This window comes from Pundamilia nyererei, unplaced genomic scaffold, assembly GCF_000239375.1.
Source record: "Pundamilia nyererei isolate P.nyererei 1_Seehausen unplaced genomic scaffold, PunNye1.0 scaffold00047, whole genome shotgun sequence".
Taxonomy (NCBI): domain Eukaryota; kingdom Metazoa; phylum Chordata; class Actinopteri; order Cichliformes; family Cichlidae; genus Pundamilia; species Pundamilia nyererei.
Window position 1 is genome coordinate 2308401 of NW_005187448.1, and position 12356 is coordinate 2320756.

Consider the following 12356-nt stretch of genomic DNA (forward strand, 5'->3'; position numbering starts at 1 on the left):
CTAAGGGATCTGCGCCATCTGACTCTGGCGTAAACATTACGCACCTGTTTAAAAAAAACAAAACAATAATAATAAGAATAATTAATAATAAAATGTTCATGACATGTGTTTTTCAACTCCCACTCCCTTTTTTCTTAATAGCTTCATTTATGGCTAGAAAAACAGGCCAGGTTTTAAATAGCCCCCTTGTTGCCTTGGATACAGCCAGTTATCAGTATTTGCTTGGAGGGATTTTACGGGTTTGATGATCCTTTGTGTACATAGACAGGAAGAACACGCTGTCAATAAACAGCCAAGTCCTATAAAGCAACAAAATGTCACTGTGAGAGTCCACGAAATGTGGAGCTCATGTTTTATGAAGCTTGTTATTCTCAGAATTTGCAGTTTTATTAGAGCCACGATTTCTGTTCTCATAACCGCCACAAACCACAAACTCATCATTGCTTACATTTCGATTTTGGCATGTTATAGCTTGATATTTAAACCCTGTTTGCTTCTCCCCTCCAAAGATTTTGATTTTCCTAAATACAAAGCACAAATTCAGAGTGTCAAAGTTCAAAATAGTTTCAGACTTTTTTTTATTGCTCAACTCCAGTGTTGAAGATAAAGCAGCTTGCATTGCATACTGTAATCACAGAGCAATGTTCAGCGCACACATACAACATTCTTTTCTGCATGTGTATTTAGGAGTGTTTATTTCATGTTTGTAGGCCTGTGTATTTACTTATTATATACGGTGTAATGTACCGCTAAGTGAAATGTATACGTGAATGTTATTTGTTTCAAACAGTGTTTCCTATGTTCACAGCTGAATGTAAAAATCATCAAAATGTCCTCAAGTCGTCCAAACACATTAAAGAAAACAAGTTATGTTTGCGTCTCGGTAACGTAAGACAAAAACCAAAAAGTGCTCTCTAGCTCTACAGCAGAAGCAGAAATAGTGGTCACAGGGTGATGAGTGATCTGTGAGGAAATAATGTGGGCAGAGAAATGCAAGAAGTGTCAAAGTTAAAGCCAGCACACATGTGATCTGATCGTCTATTTGGCTTTGCCAAGTACTTATCAACATTGATTTACCTACCAGCGTGAGAACAGGCATGTTGCATGTTGTTGTTCAAGTAATATTCGAGCTTGTGTAATCAATATTTTCCCCTATACAGGAAATTTCCTAATACAGAAGATGCCATTTAGTTTTAAGGTCATTATCTTTAATAATAATTTGTAGATTTGTAAAGAAGGGTTTCAGGAATCTTTAATGAGGATACTGCACATACATGTATTATCTTGTTAATTTAGTTGTTAAAAGAATGAAAACTGCCTGTTCTCTTCTCACAACCTCACTAAACATGTTCATTTCCTTCCTCCTGCTGGGGGCAGACATTGTTTCTCTACTGTGAGCTGAGTGGTTTCTGTCATATTTCAGATCTGTTACAAACAAAATGACAGAGCGTGCATCAACAGTGGGAGTGCTTATACAGCTACCAGGGCTACCCTTGGAAAAACTCAGAACAAACCTCATCAATATGGTCGTCAAATCTCATCTTTATTGGGGGAAAGAGCTTTACCTCCCTACAATTTTGTGATCAGGACTGTAAGCAGTGAGTGCTTCTCCAATTACATTTACTCCATACTATTGTCATTTGCATTCTCCAGCAATGGCCTCATTATACTTCACCTTGTAGCCAAGGAGAGAATGAATTGATGGACCGGCTTCAAGGGTAAAAACATTACAGACATATTTCACAAGCTTGTCCTTTGAGTCAGCTTTGTCTAAAGGTTAAAACATTCACACACCCACTTAAATCATGGTTTCTGGACAGCATCTAAAATGATTTACTTTCTATTTTATTTATCTGTAGCTTTGCATTACAGGCCTGTCTGTAAGCAAGTCAGGTCCCTAGATATGCACCTGCCACATGATCTGAACTGCAAAACTGAGAAGAAAGTCATTCTAGAAGCACGGCCCTCATCATCTTGAACATCCCCAGGCACTTATTTCAGTGGCCACTGGGTAAAGAGTGCATGTACAGAGTCATGTGTCACATCTTTTAAAAAGCCTTTCAGTTGTTTAAAATCTATTTTGCTTCAATAAGGTTTTAAAATAATTTCCAGAGTTGTACTTCTATCCCTGTCTTTGCTGTTGCAAAATCTTCCATACATTTCCATTCAGCATTCTGAGCGCCACCTCTCTTATGTCATAGCTTTAGAACCACTAAGTGAGGATATTAATATCTAACTGCAAGTGACTTATTTCTCTTACTCGTGAAAATATTAGAATTAGAGGAGATAAAATTCAAATATCTTTGTTAGATCAGTTGTCTTGTTATTCATAGACAAACACATATATACAGGATCCTCAGGTTTTAAAGAGTGATGACAGACATATTTACATAGAAATTTAAATTTTTGATAAATTTGCCCAAGCACTAGAAAAATCCCACCGCTTTCTATATATAACCTCTTTTTACCTACATTATCTTAACCCCCACCATTCTCATATGGTTAAGTTCAGGCTGGATCTTAGCTTTTTTTTTTTTATGTTCTCAGTTTGAAGGTTTCTATTTGGTAAAATCTAATAAGGAAAATGTCCATATAAAAAGGGGGGTAGATGTGAACCTAGCACACTTCGTTCCCACTTTTAATGCCGGTCCCAAACCTTAAAATGCACAAGCAATGCTCCAAAGTATGAAACATTAGTAAGGAGGTCATATGGTATTAAGACGCCTTGCCATACTGTACTTGAATACTACAGGTTGATCAGTCAGTGCAGTTTATAGGTTTACTGACTTAGTTCCCCTTTGAAAAGATTGCTTAAATATAAAGAAAGAACATTATTCAAGTCTTCTTTTTTAACCAAAACCTTTAATCACAGTATAAACAAAAACATATGACAAAAGCTGAGGAGTTAAGAACAAAGAGTTCAGAATGTCCCAGAGGAAAAGCTGTCGTCCAGCAGATGTTCAATCACAGCTCCAAGCGGGAGCCGGCAGCTGCTGCCTCTGGTAGAAGTGGATGCTCCAGGTCTCAGACTTGACTTGGGAGGGTCCTGGGTCTCCAGCTGTGCTCACCCATCCCGTTGTTGTCGGCATGTGACGTCACAGCCATGGCGGAGAGCACGGTTCACTTGGACCTCTGCCTCATCTTTCTCCTTTTGCGCTTCAGCCTGTACAGAAGACGTCACAAAGTTCAGTCACACTTCAGGTGCTATAAAAAAGTAAATATATAAACGGGTGTGAATGCAAAAGGGATAACTCTTACCTGCGCATGCGCTTCTTTCGCCACTACGGAAAAGAGACAATGTTCAATTAGCTATAACACATTCATAGAAATTGGCCAAAATATTTCATAATGGGCTGCAGCTGCCAACATCTGTTTAAGCAGGACTTTAAATTCTGATGGCTATGCTAACCGTCAAACTGCACAAGCTTGCTGACTAGCTAACAAATGTAGCCCCGCTGGGAAGTGTATTTATCCCACACAGAGACACCAAACACCAACCTTAGCTCTCATGTCGACGAGGGGACGCTGCAAACAGAAAGAAAATGTTACGGATACTTTCGATTGATTTCATATTAAGACGATTAACTTGGATTCTTCCACCGACTATTCCCACTCACCGATCGCTACGGAATCGTCTCCACGAAGGACGTCATAACGTTGAGACGTCCGATTTATATGGCCTCCTACGTCATTCTCAATGGACGCCAGCGAGACGTGGGAAATTGAGTTTTCAAGATGGCAACGCTCTTCAAATGATTTTATTATTGGACCATTTATTTTTAAATAATACTTACACACCGCGCATGTGCGAGAGATCGCATCAAATCTTACTTATAATAGACTCACTCCCACCTCTCCACCCGTCCACGATATTCCTACATTTAAACTCTCTGCCACTGAACGTACCTTCCCCCTTTTCTCCTCCGTCTTTCCCAACAGTAGCATATTTTCATCCTACAACCTGCTGCTTTATTGCGCTGGTAGGCATCATTGGAAAACCTTGCCTTGGTTGATCCAGTATGGAGATCTCATTCTTGAGGATTTACAGATTTTTATGTGCAGTCACTGGAAGGTTTGTTCTTTCTCCTGTAGATCGATCAAATGGATCTGTATCTGCTCCTTTGTACATGGAGGAACAGGTGTACTGCCAGATCTCTTCAAAATGACCTCCAGTGGGCTACTTACACCGGTCAAAAGTTTTAGAACACCCCAATCTTTCCATTTTTTAATTGAAAATTATGGAGTTTAATGTCTCATTGCACTCTGAAATGAAAGTATAGCACAAATAAACAACTGGACTGAAAAACGATATCATGGAATAAATTTATAAACCAAAGTGTAATCTAAACTTTTGACTCATCAAAGTAGCCACCTTTGGCAGATATAACAGCTGAAGCTGCCATAAACGTGTTCAGTTCATCCCAAATCAGCTCGATAACATATCACGGAAGCTGTTAACTCTCAGAAACTTGTCCTCTGATTCATTTGTGGTTTTGGGTTTGCCAGACCTCTTCCTCTGTCAGTTTGCCCCAGTTTCTGAGTGACTTTTGATGGTAAAGGAAACTGTACTCATTGACTTTCTTTGCAATTTCTCTGCAGGAAAGACCTACATTTGTAAGTGTCATGATGGTCTGTCTCTCTTCCATTGTTAATTGCCTTTTTCTTGCCAATTCTGTAGCAACACACTAATTTCTGCAGTACAATACTGTTCAACTGATCACGAGGTACCGCAGTGTTTTTCACAGAGTTTTATGCAGACAGAGGGGGTTTGTAAGAAATCCAGAAAATGTGGAACCCCTGCAGGAATTTGTAGCACCAGCCTTCAAGGCTTTATCAAACTCCATTGCTGCAGAACAGCTTTACATTGTTATCCTATTTTGTGTTACCTGAAAAAGGCCTTTTTGTATAATTCTGAATTGTACATTTTCAATTTTGGGTAACATTACCTTTTTTAACCTCTGGCAGTTCACCACTTACCTTTGTACCATTTTAAGCTATCAGTGGACTTGAACGACTTGAATTGCAATAAATAACTGGAGGGTAGTGTGTGTATACTCCATGAAGAGGCATAGGAGTTCTGTGCCCGGACCCCAGCACTATGGAGTCACCAGAACTGCCCGTTCACTTCACATATGAAACACTTGAGCATGTGTGACAGGCATGAAAGAGTCTGCCTGCGACATCATCAAGCATGACCAGTTTGGTAGAGGGTCAGAGGGTGATAGTGTGAAAAGGCATCCTTGGAAGGTTGCACAAACGTCCACATGCTAATCTGTACCAAACTCAGGCTTCTGTTGTTCCAGTCGCAGTAATCCTCCTGGTATAGGGTAAGACCCAGCCTCACAGTTCTTGGATGACGAAGTCACTGGAAGTTCACATATTCAGATCCAAGTCTAGGACATAAGGCCCAGCACACCATCTGCTGTCTCAAGAGGAGCATATCTAGGTGTTAACATAGTGCACACAGGCACATGGGGCCACACACTCCTCAGCATCATTATAGGAGTGACTTTGAATCCAGCCCTCAAAGACGTGGAGATTCTCTCGACAAATTACACAATATGTACCAGTAAAGATATTCAGCTTGTATATTTGATCCATCAAAATTAAATGTGATTAAATTGTTCCCTCAACTTTTTCATGCAGCTACTGTGAACCAAACACAAGATCTCTCAATCATGTGGGCGTAATTTAATCCCGATCCTCCAGCATGGCCAGTGGCTCGCGTCCCAGCTCTCTGGGATCAGAGCCTCAATAAAGAAGATGGAATAATGAGCAGAACTACTCATTAACCTTCTTAAAATGTAAAAACAATATTTTATTCATGAATACACCAAAACAGAACGCACACAAATGATGTCAGGTGGTTTTTTAATGTTTCCAAAAATAGTCTCTAAAAGTGGGATTTGTTTTACAAAAGCATCCATATATTTAACAGGTATGGACTTCTTATGTAAACACAGACTGTCAGACTCAGTGGTGAACCCTTGGCAGGAGTTAAGACCATCCACAACCGAGGAAAAGAAATCAATTTGTTTTTACTGGTTAGATGTGGGAGGTCCTAAATGTTGACTTTAGAAACTGTTAGGAGTAACTTATAGCAGAAGCTTACGAGCGTACAGTGGAGCACAAACCAAGCAAGAGCGGTATAAATGCTGCAATTAAACTGAACGATGGGGGATGATGTGATGAATCGGGACAGACGTCCACATTTATGCCCACGACAAGTTAAACTCATGACAGAGGCGTGGCTTCACTTCAAAGACCTCATATCTTAATGTCACACAATTACACTGACGCAGTGCTGTGCAGTCGCCATCCTTGGCTGCTCGGTCGAACTCTTTTTATTTTCCACATCTTTCACTACAGTTGGAGAATGAATGGAAGGCTCAAGGTCAGTCAAATGGTGGCATTTTCCAGTGAGAATATGCCCTTGACCAAAATATCCTCTCTGGTAGCAGACCACTGTTAAGAGAATAAGGATGTCTCAAAGGCAGTAAAATTTACTAGATATAAGTGTGTGTTTTGTATGAGAGAGTGTGTTCTAGTGGGAGTGACAGATTTAAGGAGCAGCATCATCCCAAACTGACATCAGTTAGACTCAGAGGTATTTGCAGCAGTTTGCCCACAAGTGCCTCACACAGCTGGGACAGAAGGATTCGTGACGTCTGTTCTTTGGATCATGTCTGTCACAATTTATTGGAGCATCGATTTATTCTGCGGCCTCGGTCTCCATCGGCTGTCCTGTTGCATTCTCCACTGTCTTTGAAGCCTTTTTTTAAAAGAAAGGATCGACGTTAGAGCAGAAACTTGTCAACAGCATTAAAGTGAGATACAGAATCACAGCGTCCTGGATCTCACCTTCTTTTTCTTCTTCTTCTGAGTCTTACGGCTGGCTGAGCTTTGAAGTAAAGCCTTTAGTGGGAGAGGGAGGAGTAGACAAATATGACTTTCACAACCCGATGAGCTACAGCATTAAATACATCAACACATAATGGTTTTGCAAGTGCGAAGTCAGCTAACAGGCGAGACACAGCAGTCCCATTAGTCTAATCGTCCTCAGGAGGAGGACTGTGTATTAAAACCATGTATTACCTTCAGCTCTGGGTCCTCCACCTCGTGCTCAGACTTGTAGAGTTCTGGCTCAAAGAGGCTGTTGGTGATCCGCAGAGGTCCGTTGGCCATGAGCAGCACGGTGAACTTAAACTGGGCAACGAACTCGCCTGAACACAGAGGGTTCACAGTTATAGAAGTAGTAGTAGACACCTCCACAGTTCCTGTTTTTCCATCATTGTTTGTCAACAGAGACATCTAGTGGCCAAAGAAGGTTGTTGTTTTTTTCATTTTTGATGTGCGACAGAAGAGTGAAAGGGACGGCTTACAAGATGATAGTGAGACCGATACGGTTTGGAGACGGTGGCACTAACAAAAAGACAGGAGGCTGAACTGGAGGTGGATGCTGAGACTTTCATTGGACGTGATCGAGACGGTCAGGATTAGATGTGATTAGATCAGCTTAGGTCGAGCAATTTGGAGGCAAAGTGAGAGAGGCAAGGCTGACATGGTTGGGACGAGCAGAGGAGCGAAGATCACAGAGAATATTCATAGATGTAGTGAGGGAGGAGGGTTGGCGGGACAGAAGGATGACAGTGACAGGATGAGATGGAGGTGGGAGAACTATTGTGGAGACGGCCAAAATCGGTCAACAAGATCTATGCAGAGAAACTTAAAAGTCATAACAAGGCTTCCTTTACCTAACACACTAAAAGACTGTTAAACTATGGCCTGTTGTCCCTATACTGCAGAGAGTCTATCACTCGGAGCTGACCAGCCAGTATGCAGCCACCTGGACCTCAGTTTCTCCCGCTGCACTCAGACATGTAACGGTGAAGGCCGTGAAGTGGAGGGCCCGACTGCTGCAAGAAGGGCTGCACAGTCAACACTCATGCTCGTCTATGCCTACCTCCAAAGCAAGTCCTTCCACTTTTTGTCTCTCCATTTATGTCTCTTTTTAAAAATGTTATCATTTACTTTAACTGCAACAGCAAGTTTTTATTACGTGTTGGATTAGAGACGTATTGCTAGTGCTAAGTTTGCAAGAAAAAAGTTGCACACCCCTTTGAAATACCAGGAATTCTGACTGGATTATTATGATACTGGGTCAGAATAAGACATGAACCCAATCAGGCTAAACAAATAACAGCTGCATGTTTTCACGTGTCGTCGCCGAACACGTCGACCGACCACTTATAGTGCACGCTCACTCCTAAATACACAGTGGTGCTCACCCTCTTTCTCTTGCAGTACAGTGAAGGGCTGCACCAGCTCATGTTTGGCACACTCCACCACCCCCAACCTGGCCTTTGCTTCATCCTCAAACGCTCTGAAGACAATGGAAAGAAAAATAAGTGGATGAAGGTGCAAACCAATTTCTGTAATAATAAAATGAAAAGGCAGAAATACAAGAAATCTCTAAACTGGGGTTAAAAGATGCTACCTCAGAGTGAAAGGCATGGTATCGAAGCGTCTCTCCATCTCGCTGAAGAATGTCCGAGACGTCTTCATCTTCAAGCCGTACACCTTGTTGGGGTCTCGTTTGTAAACTGTGGTCCTTTGACCTCCATCCTTTGCCTTATTTAAATAAATAAATTAACAAATTCTTCATACTGAGCGGAAAAAACCCCCCAAACTAAACAGTTGACCATACACTTCAATCCTTCTCACCTTTCCCTCTCCGGTGCTGACGAGCACATCCACTGCGTATACTTCATGCACCTCAAACTCGGCCTTCTCGTGGTCCTTTCTGCAAATACCACACAACGAGGTGAGCTACTGGTCAAAGACGACACATCGACCACTATACGCACCAGCTGACAGAACTCACTTTTGCTGGTCCGATGGATTCTGGATGATCGTTTTCTCCCCATCGATTACGTGCTGTTTGAGCTGATGAGAGAGCATGCCTGCGGACATTCAAAAACTAAAATGAGTCAAGTGGCCCAAAATCACATCTAGAAACCGAAACCAGAGTGTTCACAAACACTCACCCTCAATGGGGGAGCACTTGAATGACTTTGCAATCTTGTTCCAGGCTTCCGTGACCTGCGTGTTCTGATGAAAAACAAACAGCGGTGATTATGAGAAGAGGTCTAAACGGCTATCTGGTCACACAGATCTGGTCAGTGGGAGAGCTTTACCTGGTTTCCTGGCTTGACGAGGCGGAGAGCGGCTTCAGCACAGAGGTGAGCTGCCTTAATGACGTCCGCCTTACGTCCTGTCAGTGGGTTGTCCTGCAGAGACACGAGAGGTAAGTTAAAGACCTAAAGACCTATTGGGATTAATGGAGGAAATCAAGCATTTGATTGCTACAGGGCGGGTGTATTCCTCATACCTTGGTCACGCCGACAATGAAGCTGTGAGCCACGTTTGAGATGAAGCCGTCGACGTGCACACCGAGATCACTGCACGCAAACAGGAGGTGGTTAAATTTCGGCTTAGTTTATGTTTTCAGTGCTTTTTTCCCACCTTGCCGTAGGATGGGGAGCATAAAATCAGAAGCTTACATTTTGACAAGATCGCCATCCTTCAGTATGACTTCAGGATCACTCTTCAGAGGGGAGAAATGGCACACGCAGTTGTTAACAGAAACGCATGTAGGAAAAGCGATACCTGGGAAGGAAAGAGAGTGAATGAGGGAGTGCTGAGTCAGATTGGCGAATAATGAAAAGCCCAAAAGAAAGAAAGAGCAAGAGAAAGAAAAAAAATACCTTTCTTCATTTCCTTTTCCCTCTTGAAGATCTTTCCAGTTTCTGCCACAATGAAGGCATCTCCCTTTTCGCACAGGCTGAGCACGGAGACGCCAGTTTTAGCTGCCTCTACTACAGCCTTCAGAGCTTCTGCAGGGCAAGAGATAAGAGAGCCATTAAACTGGTTAATATGGTGTTTAAATAACAGACGGCAGACAAGTGCCTGAAATACTGTTTTCATCATAACTTTAATTGCTGATTAATCGTGGGTCAATCAGCTGTTTAGGCCCACCAAACGTTTAGAATTAGCAGGAGAGACAGTGCTCCTCTTGTCATCAGAGGGCACAGATAAACCCATTTCACATTTGCTGTGAGATTAACGTTTGACAGACTGCCTGACAGCTGCGGGTCTGCCCAAATCTGCGCATTGACGAGAGTGAATTAGGTGTCTTAAATCAAGATCAGCTTATCATACATAAATCATAATAAGGACATGCTGCCACTGATGTAAAGGACCAGCATATCATGTGATCTCGTGCATCATACAGAGAAGGGCTGGGGATGAAAAACACCCAGTCTCTGTATTAAAAAAAGGATCGTGAACAAATGCTTTTTTCTTCTTTTTTTTCCAACATCAGGTATGTTGATAAATGTTAATGTCTGACAGGCAGCCTAGAATTAAAGCACAATTAATAGTGCCACAGAGAAAGTCGGTTTAAACGGTCTCTGCTTACGCCAGTTATTACCTTTAATTACATCGTATTAGTCAATCAGGTCACCAGCAAAGTTAAATTAAACTTAATTTGTACGGATCTGAATTCACTGCACACATGCGTTTAAATGTGAGCTGCCTTATTTTGAACCCTTGCGTGTCATTTGTACTTGCCATTGTTATCTGTTAACGTTAGCAGTTACAGCTAGCTAACGCCTGATAGCCAGCTAGCCCAGCCACATAGCTTCCTAGCTTACCGGTGTGCTGCTGTGACAGCTACATGGCGCTAAACGTGTGCGGATAGCTTTGAAAGGAAATCTAGGCGTAAATGATCATAAAACCCGTATTTTAATTGTTTATTTAAAAAAAGCCCCCGCTTCCTAATGTGATCTTCTTGTTATCGATGCACTGCTGCGGCACATGGCATAGCTGCTGCCTGCATATGACTAGCTGGCACTGCTAGCTAACATCAGGCACGGCTCTGATACTTGTAAGAGATCAAAACGCCTCGTTAGCGATGTATTTACTTACGGTTTGCAATCTCGGCGCCCATCTTGTACTTGGTAACCACCAAGTCATCGGCGATGGTTTGCTCCTGCGTCTCATCATCTCCAGACATGTTGGCAGTGTGTCCGCGAACTCGAGAGTAACTTTTTCCCCCGCGGGTCTCAGTCAGGCTCAGGACGGACCACGCTGCTCTGCACACCGGCCCGCCCGACTCCGGCCGACAGCGCACGATCAGCAGATCCCGCCTGCTGCCAAAGACACACTCTGCAGTCAAGATAGTTCACTTCCAGCTCGGTGCATTGGCCGATGGTTGGCGGTTTTGCCAAATTTACTAGCTTGTTCGTTAGCTTTACGTTTAACTTTTTTGGGGGGTTTTTTGTTCATATTTTATTCGTTTTTTTAAACATAATATTTGTTCACTTTTACTTTACTGCACCCTAATAACATTGTAATAACATGATAATTAGCTCATAAGAGGGATTTAAATTGGGAGATATAACTACTCTGATATATACAGGTTTAATTGGTACATGCACAATACTTTATATTTTTTTCACATTTTGCTAAGAAAGTGGGAAATGCCGGACTAGAGCAGCGCAGATACTGAAGGACCCGTCCCATCCTGGCAACAAACCGTTCCAACTTCTGCAATCTGGTAGAAGGTTCCGCATCATCCGGGCAAGGACAGAGAGACTCAAGAGGAGCTTCTATCCCCAAGCCATCCGTGCCCTAAACACACACACCGGCTCTCTCACATCATCTATAATTGACTGAGACAGGACTCTCTTCCAGACACTAAACCAAGGAACAATGTACATTTCAAATTCCTTTAATTTTAAATATGTTTATATTGTCTATTCTGTCAAATAGTCAGATGTCTATTCTTATTAATATAGAGAATAATATACAGAACTTTCAGCGCTTGAAAGTAAACATTTGGTATGACCACTGTTATTCTTCAACACAGCTTGAACTCTCTTCATATAATTTCTTTAAATAGTCTTCAGAAATAATTTTTCAGGGTTCTTGAAGGATATTCAAAGCTCTTCTTTGGATGTTGGCTGCCTTTATTCTCTATCTATCTATCTATCTATCTATCTATCTATCTATCTATCTATCTATCTATCTATCTATCTATCTATCTATCTATCTATCTATCTATACACACGAATACACATTAAGAAAAAAGTTTATCTGAGGAATAAAGTTAAGATTTACTTTTTTATTTCAAGAAAAGCAGGCTCTGAAAAATACGGTGGAAATGAAATATGCCCATTAGTTTCACGGTTTCTCTCGCTACTTGAACAAAAGCGGAAAAATGTGACCGTTGACTCTCACTTCCGTCATCTCTGATCTGCATCTGAAATAAAAGTAGCGCGAGCGCGTCACCA

The 12356-nt window shown here is 41.8% G+C and overlaps 1 protein-coding gene and 1 long non-coding RNA gene across 2 annotated transcripts; both read right to left on the bottom strand.

Annotated features, from left to right (window-relative positions):
* Positions 1-2842: 2842 nt before the first annotated feature.
* On the bottom strand, positions 2843-3660 carry LOC102198702 (uncharacterized). Its single transcript, XR_311709.2, has 4 exons — positions 3618-3660; positions 3499-3525; positions 3259-3281; positions 2843-3163 (listed from the first exon to the last, which is right to left on the bottom strand). It is a non-coding gene; the product is annotated as an uncharacterized LOC102198702 (long non-coding RNA).
* Positions 3661-5852: 2192 nt separating this feature from the next.
* pa2g4b (proliferation-associated 2G4, b) lies at positions 5853-11237 on the bottom strand. Its single transcript, XM_005732575.2, has 13 exons — positions 10990-11237; positions 9768-9896; positions 9564-9669; positions 9392-9461; positions 9198-9290; positions 9048-9111; positions 8885-8963; positions 8725-8803; positions 8498-8631; positions 8289-8383; positions 7096-7223; positions 6862-6915; positions 5853-6772 (listed from the first exon to the last, which is right to left on the bottom strand). Exons 1-13 carry the CDS (start codon positions 11075-11077, stop codon positions 6713-6715), a joined length of 1179 nt encoding a protein of 392 aa, XP_005732632.1. The 5' UTR covers positions 11078-11237; the 3' UTR covers positions 5853-6712.
* Between the last annotated feature and the right edge of the window lie 1119 nt (positions 11238-12356).